The sequence below is a fragment of the Astyanax mexicanus genome, chromosome 12 (genome assembly GCF_023375975.1).
Source record: "Astyanax mexicanus isolate ESR-SI-001 chromosome 12, AstMex3_surface, whole genome shotgun sequence".
Lineage (NCBI taxonomy): Eukaryota > Metazoa > Chordata > Actinopteri > Characiformes > Acestrorhamphidae > Astyanax > Astyanax mexicanus.
In genome coordinates this window covers 2,891,500-2,914,094 of record NC_064419.1, presented here as the reverse complement: position 1 = coordinate 2,914,094, position 22,595 = coordinate 2,891,500, and the positions used below count along the sequence as shown (strand labels likewise).

Below are 22,595 nucleotides of genomic sequence, written 5' to 3'. Positions count from 1 at the left end.
TTAAATTGCATTGAGGAAAGCAACTCAACTAGCTCTTTCCACCAACATGGAAATGGTTCCATTTCAGTTCCCAGACCTCATTTCGACCTATTTGGTGTATTTCCACCAACAAAATTTGGTTCTGGATCAAACCAATTAACAGAGGTCATTATTTGAGGTAATTATTTTTCAAGAAAATAGTTCTATTTCTAAATGGCATTGAGCAAAGCAACTAGCCTCCTGTGATCGCGGTTTTATTTTAGATTCCATACCTAATTTTGACCAATTTGACGCATTTCCACCAACAAAATTCAGTTCTGGAACTCAATTTCCATCTCGCTTCATTTGAGACCAAACCTACTTTAGACAGGTCATTATTTGAATTCAATATTATTCCAGAAAACAGTTCTTATTTCTAAATTGCCTTAAGCAAAGCAGCTTAACTAGCTCTTTTCCACCAATGTGGAACAATTTCTGCTCCAGTTTGCACTGCTGATTTCAAATCGTTTGGCACAATTTCACCTAAAAATTCAATTCTGGAACCCCACGTTCATCTCCTATCATTTGAGACCAAACCAATTTTAGACAGGTCATTATTTGAGTTCATTATTTTTTAGGAAAGTAGTTCTTATTTTTAAATTGCATTAAGGAAAGCAACTCAACTAGCTCATTTCCACCAACCTGTATCCGGTTCCATTCCAGTTTGCACACCTGATTTTGCCATGTTTGGCACATTTTCACCAACAAAATCCAGTTCTGGGAATTAAAATGGTTAATTTCTAGCTAGAACTAAAGAATAGTAGGTCTTTCAACACAAATCATTGAGACATCTGTAGTTGTACCAATCAGCATCCTAACTCTTAATAGAAGCCAATGTAAAAACAAAAAACAAAAATTATTGGTCATTTTGGAAATTAGACATTCTGTTGGTCCATACATCAAGAAATGTTGACGCAGTTTAAAGGACAGTTGGTTTGCTAAAACAATGTAGTAATCTAAAAATCGAAGAAAAAACTAAAATGGAGATACTTGTTCTTTTTTATTGAACAGCGATCATATGTTTTTGCATATAAGCTCAAGTACAGTCACTGAAATTTTCTGAAAATTATTTTATGCTGCATTTCCTGAAAAAAAAGGGTTAATTAGCATCAGGAGTGAAAATTCCAGTGTACTGTGAAGCTGTAGTTCTGAAACCACAGATCGGTTCCTTTTAGCTTGCTCATCGAGATAAGAGGAACTATTTAAAAGGTTTCTGTGAGCTGTTTACATTTTGCCTGCATTTCTCCATTTTGCTTTAATTACTTCTTTGTGGCTTTGTGTGCTAGAAATGATCTCATTAAGCTGCACTTAAAGTGCTCTCCATTGCTTTGGCACGAAGAGTGGAAATGCTACTGTCAGAGATCATTAAGCAGTAGAGCTGGAGTTCAGCCGCGCTGTGTTTCAGATGGACGTAGAGCGGGCGCGCTGTCTGAGCCACCCCGAGCTTTAGCGGAAACGTGATTATTTAGCATAAATTGCTTCTCTTCGTAAAAATCACGAACCTGAGCTGAATTTTTAAACCTTTGCTCATTTGCGCTGTTTAAACTCTCTCTCCGCTGAATGCTGCCACTCCTCTGTAGCTCTTAAATCCTGTAAAGCGAGCAGTTTGTACCACGCTTTATAGTGGCTAATCCCCAAATAGGTTGCATTAACTCCCACTTGGTTTTAGCTTCTGTGTGGCGTGTGGAGCATTGGCAGCATTAACACCACTGTGGTAATGCTAAAGCGATTCATACAAACTAATGCTACATTTCCTGAAGGTAACGGTTTTGCTGTTTAGTAAAATTATAAATTTTTTAGCTAAGCAGCAAGCCAGACTAATGGTGCAGTTGCTAAAACAATACATTAAAACTAGCAAAAGCTATTATTCATTATACCATGCAAATGAAATTATGATAACTTGTCTCCATTAGCTTTTATTGGGTTTGATGGTATACACCTCAGAGGTCCTCATTGCTGTTCCTGGAGATCAAGCCAGCATGACCAAACCTGGTCGACAAGCATGACCAGTATCAATAAAGCTGTTTGATCATTTAGACCAGTATCCCTAAGCTAGCTGACCAATATCACCAAGATGGTTGACCCTCATGACCAGGATTACCAAGACGGTTGACCAGCATTATCAATATCACCAAGCAGTTTGAACAAACATGACGAAGATGGTAACTTGCTCTTATAGCCAACAACACTTTGGCTAGGCAAACAACCATTATATACAATATTATTAAACACCCCAATGGAAGGAAGCCCTGGTGGGCAAGACTACACACTGATGGTGAGGTGGGTTTGAGGGACATTGGGGCCCATTAGAGAGTTCAACACCTTGGAATAAACTCTGAAATAAACTCTGAAATAAACTCTACACCACCAAAGAGTTCCCCTTAACCTAACTTGTAGTTTACGTTTAAGAGAATAATAATACACACATAATTTAACATTTTCACACATTTTGTTTAACTCCATGTTTTTGAACTCTTCATGCTGTTGAATTAGTTGTGTAGTAAAGTGTGTCGTAGTCTTTTGAACTTGCCTCAGACAACAAGCCCTAGGAGCCAACTCTCCCCTGACTCTCACTATAATTAAATTGGGGTCCACTCTGGTCCACGGAAGGAAAGAATAGTTTTAATTAAAGTGGATGTGAGTGTAAAGATGATATCAGGTTGTCTGACGGCAGCCTGTGATGAGTAAATCCGTCACAACGTTACTAATGGAGGCTAGCGGCCCTTTGATGAAGTGGTGCTCCTGGGGGCGGGAAAGCGATGAGCTAGCAAAATGACCTGCATGCCATTTCTCTCTCTCTCTTTTTCTCTTTCTCTCTCTCTCGCTGTAACACACACATCCTCTTTTACTTTATTTCTGTTTGACTGTTTGAAAATATGGACGCCTTGGTTCCATTCCATGCCGTTCTATACACTTTATACAGACTGACACCACAAAAGTTAGCTTGAAAGCAAAATTGGGAATAAGTGAAGATGGTAACGTTAGGAGCGTGAAATAACGCTAATACTCTCCTCTCCTGCTCCGTGGAGTCGTCTTCAGGTGAACGCTGTGCATTTTTGAGCATTTCTGCTTGTTTTGCTGGGTGGTGTTGGTTTTAGCTAGCCGGCTGGACTGTGGTTTGGTTAGGTTAGCGTAGCTTGCTTTAGCTCAGCATTAGCTTAGCCTAGCTTAGCCTAGCCTGGCTGGTTAGCATTCTGGCATTCTCAGACGGCATTAGCCGAGCGATTTTCTTTCCTTTTTTTTCCACAAAAGACGAGCCAGCGGTGCGGGCGAGCGTGCCGTGGTTGAGCGCTAGCCTGTGCTAAGCTAACGCTGCCGCTGATGCCGTTGATGATTCTAAGCTGTACTGTGTTTATAAATACGCCGTTACTCGGCAACGCGCCGGCGGAGTGATACAGGTTTAGTGTGAGAAGGCCGTGATGTTATCACAAATATTAGCACGGCTAGAACACTTCTCAACCAATCAGATTGTGAGGTCGGAACTAACTGTTGTATAAAATATAATATACTCATTCGGACACAAATGCAACATCAGCTAGGGGACTTGCTGGTCCCCTAGATTTTGTCCCTCCGTCTCTATGCCACTGTCTCTCTCACTCTCTCTCTCTCTCTTTGCCAAGGCTCATTTATATTGTATGACATCATTACAGTGTGTTGGTGTAATTACTGCAACACAGCTCGCCTAATTAGCATCTGTGTACAGATAAACAAGCTGATTGAACACTGATTTACACAGATCCAGCTCTCTGAAGTCAGTAGTTTCAGTGGTTGGGGAGTGGAGGATGAGTTTGGGGTGGTGATTTTCTAACTTTCTGACCCTGCTAAGACATGTTTTTGTTGCTGAATGCAATCAAATCCTCAAAGCAATGCTCCAAAATCTAGTAGAAATGCTTCTCTGAACATTAGAGGCGGTTATTTTACTTGCAATAACCTTTATGTATAACTACATCAATCAAGCACTGTTTTAAATATCTCTAAATCTACTAAACCATGGCTGAAAGCGATAAAAACCTTGGAAATGTCTCATAAAATTGTTATAAACATGTTATACACATGTTAACTACATCTGTGTGCATTGGAACAACACAAGAAAACAGAGAAAGCAAGCTTCCGGCACCTCTGAACTGTAATTTCGGACCACTCTTTATTTGCAAACAATTTTTACACTTTTTCAATACATGTGAAGTCAGACTCCGCCTCTTTTTGAACTGCTCGGAGGAAAGCGCAGCGACTCAGTTCCAATACATCAGCTCACAGATGTCTGTGCAAGCTGCTTGACTGGGATTCGAACCAGTCATAGTGGCAGCGTCTTAGTCCCCTGGAGCATGCGAAGCCCTCAATTTAAATTTACACCCTATAAAATGAATAGATCAGTTCCTGTGACTTCATCATTGACCCATTTGTTCTATTGTCAGATTGAGTAGTCTTTTTCAGGCTCAACATTTCTACTCGTGAAATGTAAGTAAATGATAGTTAACAATTTAGAGGAGTTTAGAGGAAATAAAACAAAAAAGAAGCAGGAAATTACTTTTTATAGAATTTATAAAATTCTGCTAAATAAAATGTTGTGCTAAAATGAATACAAGTATAAAGTACTAGAGACAATTTACCACATCACATTTCTGGATCCAGAGATAATCATTGTAAATGTAAGTTTGATTGTATGTTTAATTTATTTTACAGTCTTTATACAATTCTGTATAAAATATGAAGACAAAAATTGGAAAAAGGTTCCATTAACTTCCTAAAAGTCAAATTGTGATCCTGCCTGAGGTGTGAAAATTTATTTTTTCAAAGGAAATGATTAAAAATATGTTTTGATGTATTATTTTCATGAAAAAAATTGATTCCAAAGGGCAAAATCTCAGAGAATCACCCATTAACTGCTCTATCTAAAGGAATTAAAGAAGATGAATAAGGACTTCTAGGAAGCCCTGGTGTCCTAGCAGAAGGGTGACAGTGGTGCTTTCTGGTTTCCTGCTCTCGGTCTGCAGGTCCCAGAGGGTAACCCTACAGCCGAGAGGACACGTGCCCTAAATCGCTAATTAGCTGCTGACTATTTAAGGCCCACCAATCAACCCTGGAAGAACACACCTAAATCCTCCACTACAGAGAACTGCTGCGTAAACACTACAGAACATACAGTACACTGCATGGACAAAAGTATCGGGACACTTGCTCTTTTTAATATTATTTAAAGGAATTAATCAACCTTATTTTCACTCAGGAATACATAGAGGTAACCCTAATTTTTAATGCGGCCGAGCTTAATAAAGATTAAGAACAAGTATCTAGTCAGAATAAGCTGAAAAAAGAACTTCCTAAACAATTCAATAAAAAAATAAATTGGCAAAGGCATTAGAAAAAAAACAACAAACAATTAAGATTGAGTTAAGAAGATAGTATAAAATAAAATAAAAAATAAAATAATTCAAAATAAAAGGAAAAGTGGAAAGGCTAAAATTTAAAGCAATCAAATAAAAATATAAATAATTAGAATAATACAAAAAAATAACGGACACAAAAAATAATTGAAAACAGAAAAAAATTAAGTAGCTAAAAAAGGTTAAAAGGAAAATAAATGTAAAGGTAAAAAAGGCTGAAAGAAAAAAATAAAAATAAAATAAATAGGATAAAATATATACAAAATAAATAAATAAAATAAATGGGAGTAGAATAAGATTTTTCATATTTCATTTATTAATTCGAGCTTAAACTGGCTTTCTGCCACACTTTTACATTTATGTTTTGTAAAAGCTTGGGGTTTGATTTAAAGAGGGAAATGGACTGTGGCGAGTGAAAATCATGCATTTTTGCGATTGAGTTTTATATTGAGACATCTAAAAGCTATTAGCGACTGGAAAACACAAGATGACAGCAATAATGAAAATGTTATTTATGCTTGGATGCTTATGTACAGTACGGGTCACAACAGTTTGGACACACCTTCTCTTTTTCAGTGGCTTTTCTTATTTATTTTTAAGACTATTTACATTGTAGATTCTCACTGGATGTATCAAAACTATGAATGAACACATGTGGAGTTTTATGTACTGAACAAAAAAAGCTATAGATCACTAAAACAGGGTTGGTAGACTGTTTTTTATGACTTTTCTCAAGAACGAGGCAAAATTCACACTCACAATCAGCACTCATAACTATTTTATTAGAGATCTGACACCAACAGTATGTACATTGTATAAATACATACAGAAATATACAGTTTTCAGTATGATAAACCATTATATACTACTAACCCTACACTACAGATTATATTTAGAATAATAGAGACCTTAAAATGTTCGAATACACTTGTCTAAAGTTGATGCACGCCACTTGCAATGAGAGTGAGTGCAGTCAGTGACCAATAATTCAACTCAGGTGCTATAAGGCAAGTTTAGTTGGATTTAGTTGGTGCCCATCATCCACCCCTGGTGTAGAATATGGATGAGGGTCAGCAGTACCTGTAGATGTGCTCATAACACTCTAGTCCAGAATACTGTAGATATAGATGTGGTATGCAGTGTACATAGCCAGGGGTGGGGTCATTTTTCCACTTCTTGTAAATCATTCATAGAGAAGCCTGCATTTAAATTAAACATATAACTCCTGTGCCTTAAGCTGTGTATAGTGTGTTATGTATATATACAGCACTGGAAAAAAATAAGAGAGCACTTAAAAACAACGAGTTTCTTTAATTTTAACAAATTAAACGATAGACGATCACAAGCCATCAAACCAAACTGAACTGCTTGTGTTTCTGCACCAGGAGTAAAGCAGCATAAAGTTATCCAAAAGCAGTGTGTAAGACTGGTGGAGGAGAACATGATGCCAAGATGCATGAAAACTGTGATTAGAAAGTCATTATTTTGAGATGATTTCATTATTTCCAGATACTAAGTCATTATTTTGAGATACCAAGTCATTATTTTGAGATACTAAGTCATTATTTTGAGATACTAAGTCATTAGTTTGCCATATCAAGTAATTACTCTGACATATTAAGTCATTTTGCTGACATATTAATTAATTTTTTTAAGATACTAAGTCATTATTTTGAGATGATTTCATTATTTCCAGATACTAAGTCATTATTTTGAGATACCAAGTCATTATTTTGAGATACTAAGTCATTAGTTTGCCATATCAAGTAATTACTCTGACATATTAAGTCATTTTGCTGACATATTAATTAATTTTTTTAAGATACTAAGTCATTATTTTGAGATATTAAATAATTATTATGATATACTAAGTCATTATTTTGTCATACAGAGTCATTATTTTGAGATATTAAGTCATTATTTTGACATATCAAGTAATTATTCTGACATATTAAGTCATTATTTTGACATATCAAGTAATTATTCTGACATATTAAGTCATTCTTTTGACAGATCAAATAATTATTCTGACATATTAAGTTATTAATTTGAGATACTTAGTCATTATTTTGATATACTAAGTCATTATTTTAAGAGCTTATTCATCATAAGATCATAATTATTGTTTTGCATGTAATGTGATGACTGGTATGCTAATCACCTCTCTCAATGATTGGCGGATGCTGATAAAATCAGCTGGTATAGGGAAGCACTGGGCACCACCCAACACTGGGTAAAATGTAACGTGAATATTTTATGAAGATAAACATGTACATGAGGAACATGCCTTTGGCTATCTGATAACGTTTCCATAGCAACGTTGCCTAGAAACTCTGAGATCAATTGGACAGATGTTTCTCAAAAAAAAAAAAAATCATACTGAGGACTTGAACTGTTGAACTACACCATCTATAAAAACAAAGGCATTGGATAGCAGTATGGAAACAGCAGTATGGAAGATGTTACATCAGTAGTAGTAGTAGTAGTTTGGGGACAATTCCCACACCTGGATATGTTCTGAGGTGTTATCTTGTGAGTTGGAATGAAAGAAGAAATTCAGAAACAAATAAGAACAAAAGTAATTGAGATCTATCAGTTCTGAAAAGGTTATAAAGATATTTTTTAAAGTTTGGGACTCCAGCGAACCCCAGTGAAATGGTGACAACATGGAACAGTGGTGAACCTTCCCAGGAGTGGCCGGTCGACCAAAATACCCCAAGAGGGCAGAGGCGACTCATCCAAGAGGTCACAAAAGACGCCACAACAACACACAAATAACTGCAGGCCTCTTTTGCAGTGATTGGGTTTTAAACACAACAAAAACGAGACACTCTCTGACACCAATATTTTTATGTAGACTAATAATTAAAAAATATATACTTAATTTGAAATAATTAAATACAAAATAGTGCAATACAATTGCAGTACAGTATTTTTATATTTTATTGACAGAACCATTGCAAACACAAAAAGCATGGTTCCTTATAAGAATACGTCCCAAAAATGAAATCAGTTTTGTTCCACTTTGTTTATGTACAGTAAGTGAGGCCTGCAGTTGTAAGCTCTTGGATGAGATGTCCCTGCCCTCTTGGGGTAATTTTGGTTGGCAGATTGAGCCAATTTCTTGGGTAATTAAACTACAACAATTGCATCTTTTGCATGTATTCCTTCCCAGTGATATAAAATCCAATTGTGCATTATTGTTAAAATTGTAAATAATATGACTGAACTGTTTCAAATAATCCAATTAAACTTTGCTTCGGCTTCATAATTAAGAGGTAAGAGGTTAAAGGGTGCAAAAATAACTCTTAGCATTGCCTCCTTTTTGGACTCTGAGTTCTGGGGGCTCAGTAAGTAGGTGAGGATGGTGTGTGATGATGCAATTTATCCCAGTTAGGTATACATTCATATATTTAGGGTCTGGAGGGGGTAGTAGCTGCTTTATAAGGCAGCGTTCATGCAGCCATTTGTTCTGGTTTTCATGTTAAAGCAGCCTATATATGGAAAGTGCTGTTATTTTTGTTTCATTCTGACTGGCTGGTTTAGGATGAACCTCACGTGATTCAGTTTATTTCTTTATTTAAATGTTTGATTCATGTTTAATAGATATTTATACTGCTAAACTGGAGATTACACAATAATAAATCTTAATAACAGTTCTAGTGCCAATAACATTTTTTTGCCTAAACAACTTTTTAAATAATTTATTTTAATAGTGTCCTGAGTCATTATTTAAAGACACAAAGTCATTATTACTAAGTAATTACTGAGTAATTATTCCAATATATACATAGAGTCGTCATTTTGAGATAATAAGTCATTATTCTGAGATACTAAGTTATTATTGTGACATGCTAAGTCATTATTTTGAGATACCAAGTCGTTTTGAGATAACAAGTCCTTATTCTAACATGCTTAGTCATTTATTTGAGATACTAAGTCCTTATTTTGAGATACTTAGTCATTTTTTTGAGATAATAACTCATTATTCTGAGATACTTAGTCATTATTTTGAGATATGAAGTCTTTATTTTGAGATACTAAGTCATTATTCTCAGATACTGTCCTAAATTTTAAATTACTATGTCCTTATTTTGATACAGTAAGTCATTTTTCTGAGATTCTAAGTCATTATTTTAAAATATAGCAAATGTTTCATAAATTGATTGGAATTTTAAACTGGAACGCTGTTAACTTCTGCAATAACATAATTCCCAGGGTTGTAAGTAGGCTTCCGACACATGTGATGTCAGACTCCGGCTCTTTTAGAACTAGCATCACAGCTCTAACGTTTGGAGGAAAGCGTAGCGACTCGGTTCTGATACATCAGCTCACAGACGCAGCCTTGTGCTGATCTATCTATCACCCTAGGAGTGATGAGGAGAAAAAGAGAGCGCACCATCTACTGTACTGTACCCACCCAGAGAGAGCAATTAGTATCTGGCCAATTGTGCTTTCTCAGGGCTCCAGCAGCTGATGGCAAGCCGCATGACCGGGATTCGAACCAGCGATCTCCTGATCATAGTGGCAGCCCTCTAGACTGCTGGACACTCTAAGCCGCCCAATTCTGAATAACTTAATTCAAGCTCAAATCCCACCTCTCATATACTGTATTAATAAAGTTATAAAGGCAGGATCTGATCTCGGGTCAGCAGTTTCACTGAATCTGATGAACACGGGCCCAGGGGACAGATTTCCTCAGTGTTTTAGGATCAGTTCCTGCTGCGCAATTATAATCAGAGAGATTTAAAAGGAATGATACAGCAGAAGCCTGAGGTTTCCTTTCCTTTCCTTATCTTTTCATTGTTGTTTTCCTTTTTGTTTTTTTTTTCTTTTTTTTTCTTTTCTGTGTTCTAGCCCATTTCCTCCTCTCTGAGCTGGATCTTTTCAAAACCAGTGAATTATTGATGGACTCGTACAGACTGCAGGAGTAGCTACTGTACGGCTTTCTTCTACTAAATCTCCTGCCAGGCCAGGATTTGTGGACTAAACACTGAGTTTCAGTCATTCTATTTAAATTTGACATTTTAAAACAATGCTTTCTGAGTCTTATGGCTTTTCAGGTGTTTATATATATATTCAGTATTGTTAGTATTGTACTAACTGTATTTAGTTGTTTAATGATGGATGGATTAGTGCTGTTAGTAAAGTAGTGCTATCAATCGATTAAAAAGGTTTTATACATCTGTTTATACAATACGTTTTAAAGTACAATTCTTGGCCAACGATGAGCAGGGTCAACACTGGTGTACAGCAGCAAGAGAGAATAAACATACCAGAAATGTGAAACAGACCAATGGTCAAACACAGCAAGGCAATATAGAAGGTTAGGCTAAAATTAGAGTCGGTAATATAAACACAGTGTTGAGTTTTTATATTTTATAACACAGTAAAAAGCAGTAAAATGTGAATAAAGGTGTGTTTGTGTGGAATGAAGGGTGTATATATAGTGAGGAGAACAGGTGAAACCAATACTCAGGTGAGTATTGACCTTCTGGTAGTGCCTTTACAGTGTCATGTGATCCCTTGGGGAAGTGATGTCAGTGTGAGGTGCGTTATGGGTATAACAGTCTGGAGGCTGGAGATCACAGGTAGAACTGAGTGTGGGAGAGACAGGAGGCGTGACATGAGCAGATTAATTAAATCAATTTCACAAGATAAAAGGATTATAGTTTTATATATTTTTGGGAAGGAATAAAACCAATAAATGTGCACCGTAAAAAAATAAATGTGCACTACAAAAAAATGTTTGCCCCCTAAATCTAAAACAACTGTGGAGGAATTTTGTTCCACTCTTCTTTACAGAATAACAGAATTAATTCAGACACATTTGAGGGTTTCTGAGCATAAACTTCCTATTTAATATCATCCACAGCAATCTCAATCTCAAGACTTCGACCTTAGTCCACTACAAAACCTTCATTTTGCTTTTGTTTATTTAAGCCAATCAGAGGTGGACTTGTTTGTGTGCTTTGGGTCATTGTCCTGTTGCAGAACCCAAGTACACTTGAGCTTGAGGTCACAAACAGATGGCTGGATATTCTCCTTCAGGATTTTTTGGTAAACTGCAGAATTTTAGTCTAATTCTAATCTATCCATCACACTACCACCACCATGTTTTAAGTTCAGTATGATGTTCTTTTTGTGAAATTATGTGTTTTTTGGTCAGTGGTGTTTTTTTGCCTTGGAACTCTCCTACAGAAACCATTTTCGACCATTTTCGACCATCTTTTTCTCCTTTAACTCCTCTATATTTGTCATAATAGCGTGAATCTTGAAAACATTATTGTTACAAAGTTTCTGTATAAAATTTAAACAACAATTCTGCAGTAACAATAGGCCCATTCTATTGATATTGACAGTAATGTAAGTAATGGCTGTGATATCTTGTTGTACAGCAGTGGGTTTAGTGAGTTTATGCTGCAGTTTACCTGAGTGGTCTTTCTGCAGACTCTTCTATACAGGCATTGACTTGAGGAATGCAGTAATCAATCCAGCCATCATCTTATCTTACCTCCCTCTCTCTCTCTCTCTCTCTCGCTCTCTCTCTCCCTCTCTCTCTCTCTCTCTCTCCCTCTCTCTGTATGGAATGGAGATGCTTCACCCCGGGATGATGAGATCACTGCGCTGACGGCTCTGCTCACCTTTCAGCAGGTGCTGGAGCTTCCTCACGCTTTGTGCATTAAAATTAATAACAATTATGTCAAACTACGTAAAAGAAAATGATCTTAAAGAACATAAACGACCTATTTCTATTCATCTCTCTCTCCTCTCACACACAGATTTCTAAAGTTTCTTAAAATCATCTTTAGAAATGATAATAATTACTAAATCCCCTTTTTTTTGAGACTCTAAGTCATTATTTTAAAACGCTAAGTCCCTATTCTGACATACTAATTCATAATTTTCAAGATACTAAGTCATTTTCTGAGACACTAAGTAAATATTCTGACATACAGTCATTATTATAAGATACTAAGTATATATTTTGAGACTAAGCCATTATTCTAAAATGCCAAGTCATTAATTTGAGATCATTAAATTGAGATACTAAGTCATTATTCTGACAAACAATAATTAATTTTAGATTCTAAGTCATTATTTTGAGACCTTAAGTGATTATTTTAAAATACTGTTATTATTCTTATATACATAGTCAGTAGTTTAATATACTAAGTCATTATTCTGACATAGAAAGTCATTTTTTGAGATACTAATTTTCTAAGATGCTAACTCCTTATTTTGAGACACTAAGTCATTATTCTGATATAAAGAGTCGTTATTAAGAGATACTAAGTCATTATTCTGAGTCATCATTTCTTCTAAATTTAAAGAAATATTCCTGATATTTGAATTACTACTTTATTTAAAAAAAAGTTTCATTATTTTGAGATACTATGTCATTGTTTTAAGGTACTATTTCATAAATGTTGAGATGTTTCTCAGTGTTTTCTCAGAGATATGTTCTCATTATTTTGAGACACTTACGAAAGTCATAGTTTCAAGACATTCTCATTATTTTGAAACAATAATGGATTCATTACTTTCGAATAAGTCATAAATAAGATATTATCTCATTATTTTGATATACTAACTGATTCTTCCTTAATATTAATGAGGTCATTTCTTGATAGTTTAGATTTATATATCACTTGTATTGAGATACTAAGTCACTCCTAAATCATCAGTTTTTTTATGTTTTTGATATGTTTTCTGTATAATAAGACATAGTAAATATAATAAGATAGTAAATCATAGTTTTTAGATATTATCACATTGTTTGTTATTTTTGTGATGCTAATATCAAGTTCTTTTTCCTTTTCTTGACACTTAAAGATACTTCTCTGATATTTTAAGTTATCTTTATTTAAGAAAATGGTCTTCTTTAAATAATCCCTTATATATCTATTTTCTTTACACATATTTTGTATATGTGTGTATGAATGTGTGCATGTTGGACATGGTTGAAGGTTTTTTGGTATATATGCATAATTATACCATATTTAAAGCCTATTCATTCAATGCATGATAAAACTCATTAATTGGTTGTGGTAAACAGCAGGGCTAAAAATACCCCCCTGAAACCGAATCCTTCTATTTTGGGTGCAACTCAATAAGCCATGTGGGATTGCAGTGGCATGTTTGTGTGCTCCTGGTTATTAATGGTGAGTGAATGAGTGTCAGTCTTCTGTATTCAGCTTTAACTCATGTATTATTCAGAGCGGGGGCTAAAATGAAGCTTGTGAATGTGAACCTTCGTGAAATGCCCCTCCCGAACCCCCCCCAAACCCCCCCGAATGGTGGATCTTTAGCTTTGTCTTCCTCCTGGTCTCCTGTTCCAGGCCCATGTCTCTGAAGAACACTGTCTGTTTCTTTTTTTCTGAGAGAGAAATGTGAGAGAGGAAAACACACTGGTGTGAGCGTTCTCTCTCTCTCTCTCTCGCGCTCTCTCTCTCGCGCTCTCTCTCTCTCGCGCTCTTCGCAAGGCTGTATAATGTGGTTGCATCACCTCGTGCTCTTGGAGGAACAGCCACTTTCCCAGCCAGCTGTCTTCCATCACAGTGATTCAAAGTAAAACAACCGGACTGTCAAGCCCACCTACACTGAATCCAGTTCAGCACTGAGGCAAGTGTGACTCAAGTACCAGCACAGACTCTGGAATATAAAGTTTAAATGATTATAATGCATCATATACTGTATATTTACTGCAAAAAATAGTTAAGGAGAGTTTAAGAGTGTACTTCATTTAGTAGAGTCAGTTTAAAGTATATTAGAAAGTTTGTTGGTTTGTTATACTGATGTGACAGTAAACCCATCAATGTATCTGTCTATCTGTCCATCTGTCTATCTATCTCTATGACTATTCTCTATGGTTCTCTATCAAAACCAAATGGGACCAAGTAGATGGTCTACCACCCATGAATCCTACTCATGCATTCATTAATTCAATCATTTGCCCAATCTTACACATTTATTCATCCATCCCACCAACCATTCGCCCATCCAAACCCACCCATTCATACAACAAATCGCACCCACACATCCATCCAAATTCCATCCATCCAAACCCACCCACTCATCCACCCACCCACCTATTTACCAACACTCAATCCCATCCATTCACCTTCTCAATTACTCGCCTATCCATCTACCAAATTTCACCCACCCATTCATCCGCCTAATCCCATCCACCCATCCAAACTGTCCCATTCACCCAGTTATTCACCAACCCATTCATTCACTCAATCAACCACTCATGCACTCATCTATTCACCGACCCATTTATCCACCTATTCTCCCAGTCATTTACTTACCTATCCATTTCCACTTTTCCAATAAAATAATCCCATTCACCCAACCAAATCCAGTCATTCACTCAATCAATCAACGACATATTTTCCCATCTATTCACCCACCTATTCACTAACCTATTTAACCACCTACTGACCTACCTATTCACCCAATCATTTAACAACCTATCAAATCCCACCCATTCGTGCACACAATTCCACCCATTTACCCACCTATTCACCAAGTAACCCACTCAATCCCACCCAATCAACCACCCAATTCACTGCGTTTTATTTAAATCAGTGCAGGTGGCGTTGTTGTTTGCGCAGACGCTGGCATGCTTGCTGGTTTGCAGGCTGCTGTCGGCCCATTTGCGGTCGAGTGTTTCAGTCCTGCCAGTGTTCTGTTACACCAGAGCCGGTGCAGACTCTCTGGCAGCTCTGATCTGATCCCAACCCGACAACTGGTGCAGTAAAATCAGCTTTTACTGAACATTATTACCAATAAATGATGTTTTATAGCATGCATACGTGCAAATTTCTTTAATCTGCTGTATTATTATAAGTTGATATACTGTACATTGTTTCTGCTTGTTGCAGATTGAAAAGCTCCTGTTTCTTCCTGGGAGCTGTGCAGTTGTGAGTTTAGCTTAGCTTTAGATGGATGTGTGAGTGCATGTGAGAAAGAGAGAGAGAGGAAGAGAGAGAGAGAGAAAGAGAGAGAGAGAGAGAGAGAGAGAGAGGGTGGGGGGGTTGAGCAAGCAAATGAGAGAGCGAGAGAGAGAAGCAGTGCGGGAGTAGAACAGCGCGAGAGCACAGGAGAGTGGAAAGAGAGAGAGGGAGAGCGAGAGAGAGAGTAAGTGAGTGAAAGAGAGAAAGAGAGAGAGAGAGAGAGTGTGTGAGAGAGAGAGAGGCTAGAAGGGCTAAGCATTACAATCACTTCTTCTCCAGCACGTACATGATATGCCAAGACTGCTGCAGAGGATTGGCTCTCTCCTGCCCGTCCAATTTCTTTTTTTTATCAATCCTTTTTTTCTCTCCACTCTTTCTTTCATCTGCTTTCTGTCACGCAGGACCCGTCATCCTCTCTAGCTGCTCGTCTGTAATGGGAGGTAACTATGATCCTTATTAAGCTTAAAAATAGGGCTGCTATTCATAAGAGACGCCCGTTAGAGCTTTGAGTTATAGAGCTTGTTGACTGCTCGTAACTTCATTACAGATTGGCAGGACTTTTCGCCTCCTCCGGCTCAACCCTTCCCAATTTAATTTGCTCGAAGACGTTCGGGGGGGTTTTAAAGTGAGTGCGGGTATCGGATGCCAGGGTCGATTTTCTTGTAAAACGTCAGGATTTGTTTGTTTCCCATCTCAAAATTGACTGCTGGCTACTTTGGAGTTTCCACGCGAGCAACAAGCTGCAGCATTGACAGATTTGGTTTGAAATCTGCATGAGCGATAAAACAAAAAAGGTATTGAAGGGGAAAGAAGTGTGATGCATATGTTAGATCTGTTCTAGATCTAGATACATTTGTGGAAAAAAAAGATTTGGGGAAAAAGAAGATGCATTTCACACGAAACAGTGCAGAGTGCAGCACCATGCGTTCACCTCTGTGAACTACTGTGCATCCATAGGCTGGGATCCATACGTGATGCAGGAAGTGTGGTCTAAGCTGATATTGATTTTTGATTGTGTGATTGTGTGATCTCTCTCTGCGCTGGGGTGATTCTGGGGTGGGTCATCTGCCCTTCAGTAGGACTCCTCAGGATGGAGAGTGTCAGGATTTCATGCATGGCTTTTTTCTGTATGGTCTTTTACCCATGTAGGTGGTCTTGCTGGAAGATAATAGCATTTAGCAGTCAAGAAGGATGAGGAAAATTGATTGAGACATAATCAATTAGGGTATTCTGTATTTGTTTTAGTTTAGTTTTTCTCAGAGACTGTCTTAGAAAGAAGGACTGAATCACAAAGTGTATGTTGGAAAAAAGGGAAAAAAGAAGCAGCTAATCGAAAAACTGCCCCATACAAAGGTAAAGATCATGTTTATCACTTTTTATCACTTGATGTCTTGGTCAAACAGCAACATGTAATAAGGTTTTGTGGCTATCTAGTGTTAATAAAAGACAGAAAAACCTCTATAACAACAGACCTGACTGTTACTGTCATCTAGGAAAGATTAGGTCTTTTCAAAGTTGTATGTTTTACCCAGAAGAAGCAATTTAAAAAAGAAAAGGAAAAGCTCAGGCAGCTGCAGTCAAGATAGCTGAAAAAGTCAGAGCTGTACAGTATCTAAGCTTTTGTTGTGTTTTGGTTTGACAGGGACAAAAGAGGAACCTCCGTATATGGAATAGAGGAGCCCGTGATTCCCTGAGATATCCATTCAAAAGCCTCGCCGACCACCGGTGAAATTGAGTAGCCACTTAAGGCTGGCTTGTAAGGGAGGGCAGACACTCTCACAATCAAAGCAGCTCTAAAACAACAGAGAACGGGAGTGGAAGAGAAAAAAAGGAGAGAGAAAGAGAGAGAGAGAGACAGAGAGAGAGAAAAAGGGCAACTGCAGGAAGATTTGCCTATCTTGCAACTCTGGAAAGACTATCATCACAATTTAATAAGAGTTTGAAACGCAACGCTGCTGCAACAAATCTGTCTTCTTTAGGAACCGTCTGCAAGCAAGAGCCAGCGGACTTAACCGTAAGATGCCCCGGCGGCTTTTATGAATAGTGAGAAGTCACTAAAGCTGCTAAAGCTGTGCTTTGCAAGCATAAAAGCATAAAAAAGGGCAGAAAAGTGAATAGAAGTAGTAAACTGCAACTGGGTCTGTTTTAGGACCACTTTTAGGACTACGTTTTCTGGCGTAATCCAAAATGGGGTCACGTTTGGCCTCTATAGTCCAGTGGGATTGCTGTATCGCAATATATTCCTGATGATGACATCGAATTTGCCTCGACCCACTCTCCTCGCAGGATCTTCCTCCTGTGACCGAAGTGGGCAAACAAGCTGAAAGAGCCTCAAGTTTGACCAGCAGGCCTTTTCCGTGGCTTTCAAAGCCCACAGCTCGGATGATCAGTTTGGAAATACCTTTTCTTTTCCTCTTGCTTCGAAAAGAAGGTTTGGAGAAACCACCTCAGGGCCCGTCAGCCTTCTCTACTCTTGTCCCTTTGCTCTGGTAAAAAACCTGCATTCCCCAAAGCAAATATGGCAGCTGGAGTGGCAACATGGCTGCCCTTTGCCCGGGCGGCCGCCGTTGGCTGGCTTCCTCTGGCCAAAAAGACCATGCCCAAGCCGCCTGTGGACAAGAAGAGCCGCAGCGACGAGATCCTGATTGTCAACGTGAGCGGGCTCCGCTTCCAGACGTGGAAGAACACCCTAGATCGGTATCCGGACACCTTGCTGGGAAGCTCGGAAAAGGAGTTCTTCTATAATGAGGACACTCAGGAATACTTCTTTGACAGGGATCCGGAGATGTTCCGCCATATCCTGAACTTCTACCGCACAGGAAAGCTGCACTACCCTCGGCAGGAGTGCATCCAGGCATTTGACGAGGAGTTGGCCTTCTACGGCATCGTGCCGGACATCATCGGGGATTGTTGCATGGAAGAGTACCGCGACCGCAAGAAGGAGAACCAGGAGCGTTTGGCCGAAGACACAGAGGCAGAGATGGCCACGGATGTTCCTCTGCCGCCGAACAGCACGCCTCGAGAACGCCTATGGCGGGCTTTTGAGAACCCTCACACGAGCACCATGGCGCTGGTCTTCTACTACGTCACAGGATTCTTCATTGCAGTCTCGGTCATCGCCAATGTTGTAGAGACAGTGCCGTGCCGGCCGCCCAAGGGCAGCGTTAAGGACTTGCCTTGTGGCGAGAAGTATTCAGTGGCCTTCTTCTGCATGGACACGGCATGCGTCTTAATCTTCACCTTCGAGTACCTGATGAGGCTCTTCGCCGCCCCCAGCCGCTGCAAGTTCATGCGTTCCGTCATGAGCGTCATCGACGTGGTGGCCATCATGCCCTACTACATCGGCCTGGTCATGCCGGAGAACGAGGACGTGAGTGGTGCCTTTGTCACGCTTCGGGTCTTCCGGGTCTTCCGAATCTTCAAGTTCTCACGCCACTCGCAGGGCCTCCGCATCCTGGGCTACACGCTAAAGAGCTGCGCCTCCGAGCTCGGCTTTCTACTCTTCTCCCTCACCATGGCCATCATCATCTTCGCCACTGTCATGTTCTACGCCGAGAAAGGGACCAAAGGAACCAACTTCACCAGCATTCCCGCCTCCTTCTGGTACACCATTGTTACCATGACAACGCTGGGGTTAGTGCATCCGTTTTTTCTCTTGGCTTTACATGAAGTGTTAGTGATTGTGGTGATTTGGGTAATCTTAGATCAAAGGAGGTGACCTTTCAGAACTACTATACATCTATGCATAAGCTGTGTAAAAATGAAAGAAATCTAAATATTTGCAGTTTAGCTCATTTAACTGAGTACATGCAATGGTTAAGCCAGTAGCAATGTGCCACTACTGCTAGTATACAATATAAATTATTTAAAAAGAATTCTATTTCAGAATACTTGTTCTGGTGTTCTTACCTAACAACTAGACAAGGTTGGATGGAATGGTAGTTGAGTTTTAGTGTTAATCTACTCGTTTCTTTCTCTTGGTTTCACATGAAGTGTTTGTGATTGTGGCGATTAGAGTAAACTTCGGTCAGAGAAACGACCTTACACACATATAGAAATACATTTTGTTGCAGTTTAGCTCAAATATGAAAATATGAATATAGAACTGTGCAAACTTCAAGGTTGATCCATTGCCAACTTGCTGAAAACCTTGTTGGATAAAAATTAAGAAAAGTACACATGATAAAGGCTTCAACACTGGTGTTACAACTGTTTTTGACCATTTTTCTATGTTTTTTTTACTAGTATGCATTAAGTATGCATTCTCTATTTGATATTTGTCTTTTTGAAACACCACTTAAAATGTACAACTTGACAAGGCTTGATGCAAGGGCGTCTAGGTGGTTTTGGCATTCAGATTGCATACTTGCATGCTTCATTTAAGTACTAGTCCTTCTGTATTTTGTGTAATTTGTGACTTTATCTTATGTATTTGTGTTTGTGGAAAGAAGAAGAAATCTTAAATTAATTATGCAAATCTTCTTGAGATTACAGAACAGTTTGGCATGGTTTGATGCAAGGCTAGATAGGTGGTTTTTGGGGAAAGGTTTTTAAGCAAAAAATGCAATTAAGCTTATTAAGAAGCGATTAAACAATGAAGGGAACACTGATATCTGTACAAATTTACTGTTTTTTTTTGTCCATTTACTTTTAGTACTACTAAAATGTAAGCACTACTCGTTAGAAACCACATTAGCAAATCTACTTGAGATTACATAACAGTTTGGCAGTTTGGTTTGATGCAAGGCTATCTACTGCTTTTTGTGTAATTTGTGACTTTACCTTATGTATTTTTTTATTTATTAAATTTTTTTTATGTATTTAAATTTGCTGTTTTTTAGCTATGCAACCTTTTAGTATTTATTTTTAGTACTAGTCAAATTAAAGCTCTACTCATTAGAAACCACATAAGCAAATCTACTTGAGATTGAGATTACGTAACAGTTTGGCATTGGTATTGATGGTTTGATGCAAGGCTATCTAGGTGGTTTAGGTTTATATTTAGTTCAGTTTATATTCAGACCTTTGTTTAAGCATCAGCTACATCTCGTAGCTCGTAGCTCCAGCGCTAATCTGCACGTCATTGCTGTTTGACTTGTTTGACTTTGTTGTGGGCTAAGCGGGAAATGACATATATATATAAATATTCCTTTGCAAACTTGTCCTGTTTCCTCAGCATAACTCAAACATACACTCAAATGATGTGACTCAGCTCTGAGTTGAAGCAGCTCTGCCATAACATTAGGAACACCGAAGCGTGCAATGCTTTAGAACTGCAGGAATGGAGTTTGGTCCCTTTGGTTTTCCTTCATGCTTTAGTAGAGTTTAGTAACACTGAGATAAATAACTAATCGGCACACAGTGATTTATCAGTCTACTCATGCTTTAGTAGACTTTAGTAACACAGAGATAAATAACTAATCGGCACACAGTGATTTATCAGTCCACTCATGCTTTAGTAGAGTTTAGTAACACAGAGATAAATAACTAATCGGCACACGGTGATTTATCGATCTACTCATGCTTTAGTAGAGTTATTACAACTAAAGGGGAACTTAAAGGGGAATCACTACACACTGATGGTGAGTGTTAGTCTGTCAGAAACTGTTGGATACACCCAGTATGCAAATAGATTGTGAAAGAAGCCAATGGAAAAGAAGCTGCCAATGGCGCAAAACAGACTAAACTCAGTTATTATAATAAGTTGGTTCAACTCAAAGATCTCAGTTTGAATAGTACAGTATATGTGCCCACAAATTCAGTTTAACTAACTCAAAATAGTAAAATAGTTGAGTATTGATTAGAAATATCCAATTTTACATAAAAACAGACTTTAATCATTTGAGTTTGAACATCCTATTTACAGTTTACAGTGCACACAACTCCAAACACAGATGCAGAAGTGCGGAGGCTGGAGCTCGCGAGGAAACAGACAAGATCCATTAAAGGACGCTTGGAAAATTCCCCCGTGCTCAAATCCACTTACAGTTTCATTCCTCATGCATGCTGCTGACAGTATCCGTGCATACACGTCCTCAAGAAAGTCCTGCAGTGACTTATGAAGAATAAAACACTGCAGTGATTCTCAGGCCTTCTCAGACCTCGCGGGGTAATCGGCGAAGCCCCCCGTGAGCTCGCTCTGGCGTCGCGGAGAAGCAGGACAAACCCAAAATGTGCAAAACACAGGTTCCCCAGAACTGCGATGGCTTTATTACCGCGTATCTTCATAGCGAGCTATTCCAGAGCGATACTCTCCCTCGCTGCAGTGTATGAAACTTTCATTTCACTGCGTTTTATCGCTGATAGTAGATAGATAGGCACAAATGAAAAGTACTGTGCTGGAGAATTGTGTTTCACGAATCGTATTGATATTTTATGAATCTGAGACGGGGCTATTGAGCCCGTCGACTGAAAAAAATGTAAAAATGAGTATGTGTGCCTGAGTCCATGAGTCCATCACCCATCATGCAGAAATAAAAGAAATCAGCCAGGTCTGCCTGGAAAATGTTTCTGAGCTTCAGTGAAACAGCGTCTGAAATGTAATATATTTTACTTTCGATTGCTGCACATATATATATATATATATATATATATATATATATATATATATATACAGCTCATATACAGAAAAAAAGAGTTGAAAACCTCTGGAATATATAATAATCAAGAGGAAGATGGATGATCACAAGCCATCAAACCACCAAACTGAACTGCTTAAATATTTGCATCAGGAGTAAAGCAGCATAAAGTTATCCAAAAGCAGTGTGTAAGACTGGTGGAGGAGAAGAACATGATGCCAAGATGCATGAATTAAAAACTGTGTTAAAAACCAAATGTGGTTATTTCACCAAAGATTGATTTATTAACTCTTTTTTTTTTGTGAGTATGTTTCTGTTTCTGTTATCGACTGCTATGTTTTTTTTTTCGGTTCGCCATTTGTTACTTACCTAACTTAACTAAGCACATTGATTTATCAGTCTACTCATGCTTTATCATTGATTTATCTAGAGAGCTGTTAACTTGCAGTTTCTAAGGCTGCTAACTCTGATAAACGTATCCTGTGCAACAGAGGTTGTCTTTTTTCTTTTTTTTCTCTTTTTTCTCTTCTATTTCCTGGGGCGGTCCTGATGAGTGCCGGTTTCACCATGAGGTTTTTGTGTTTTGTGGTTTATTTTCTACACTTGAGGATACTCTAAAAGTTGAGTAGTTCTTGCTTTTCATAATCTGGATT

The 22,595-nt window shown here is 38.2% G+C and overlaps 2 protein-coding genes across 2 annotated transcripts in view; one reads left to right on the top strand and one right to left on the bottom strand.

The window, feature by feature from the left end:
• The window catches only part of si:dkey-8e10.3 (serine/threonine-protein kinase SBK1), a 426,835-nt gene that overhangs the window by 243,386 nt on the left and 160,854 nt on the right, over positions 1 to 22,595 (bottom strand). The window lies entirely within an intron of this gene.
• Positions 15,490 to 22,595, top strand: part of kcnd1 (potassium voltage-gated channel, Shal-related subfamily, member 1) — a 104,645-nt gene continuing 97,539 nt past the window's right edge. Inside the window, exons 1-2 of the mRNA XM_007245858.4 lie at positions 15,490 to 15,804; positions 17,007 to 18,997. Coding sequence (XP_007245920.3) covers positions 17,883 to 18,997 — 1,115 coding nt within the window. The 5' untranslated portion in view covers positions 15,490 to 15,804; positions 17,007 to 17,882. The remainder of the gene's footprint in view (positions 15,805 to 17,006; positions 18,998 to 22,595) is intronic.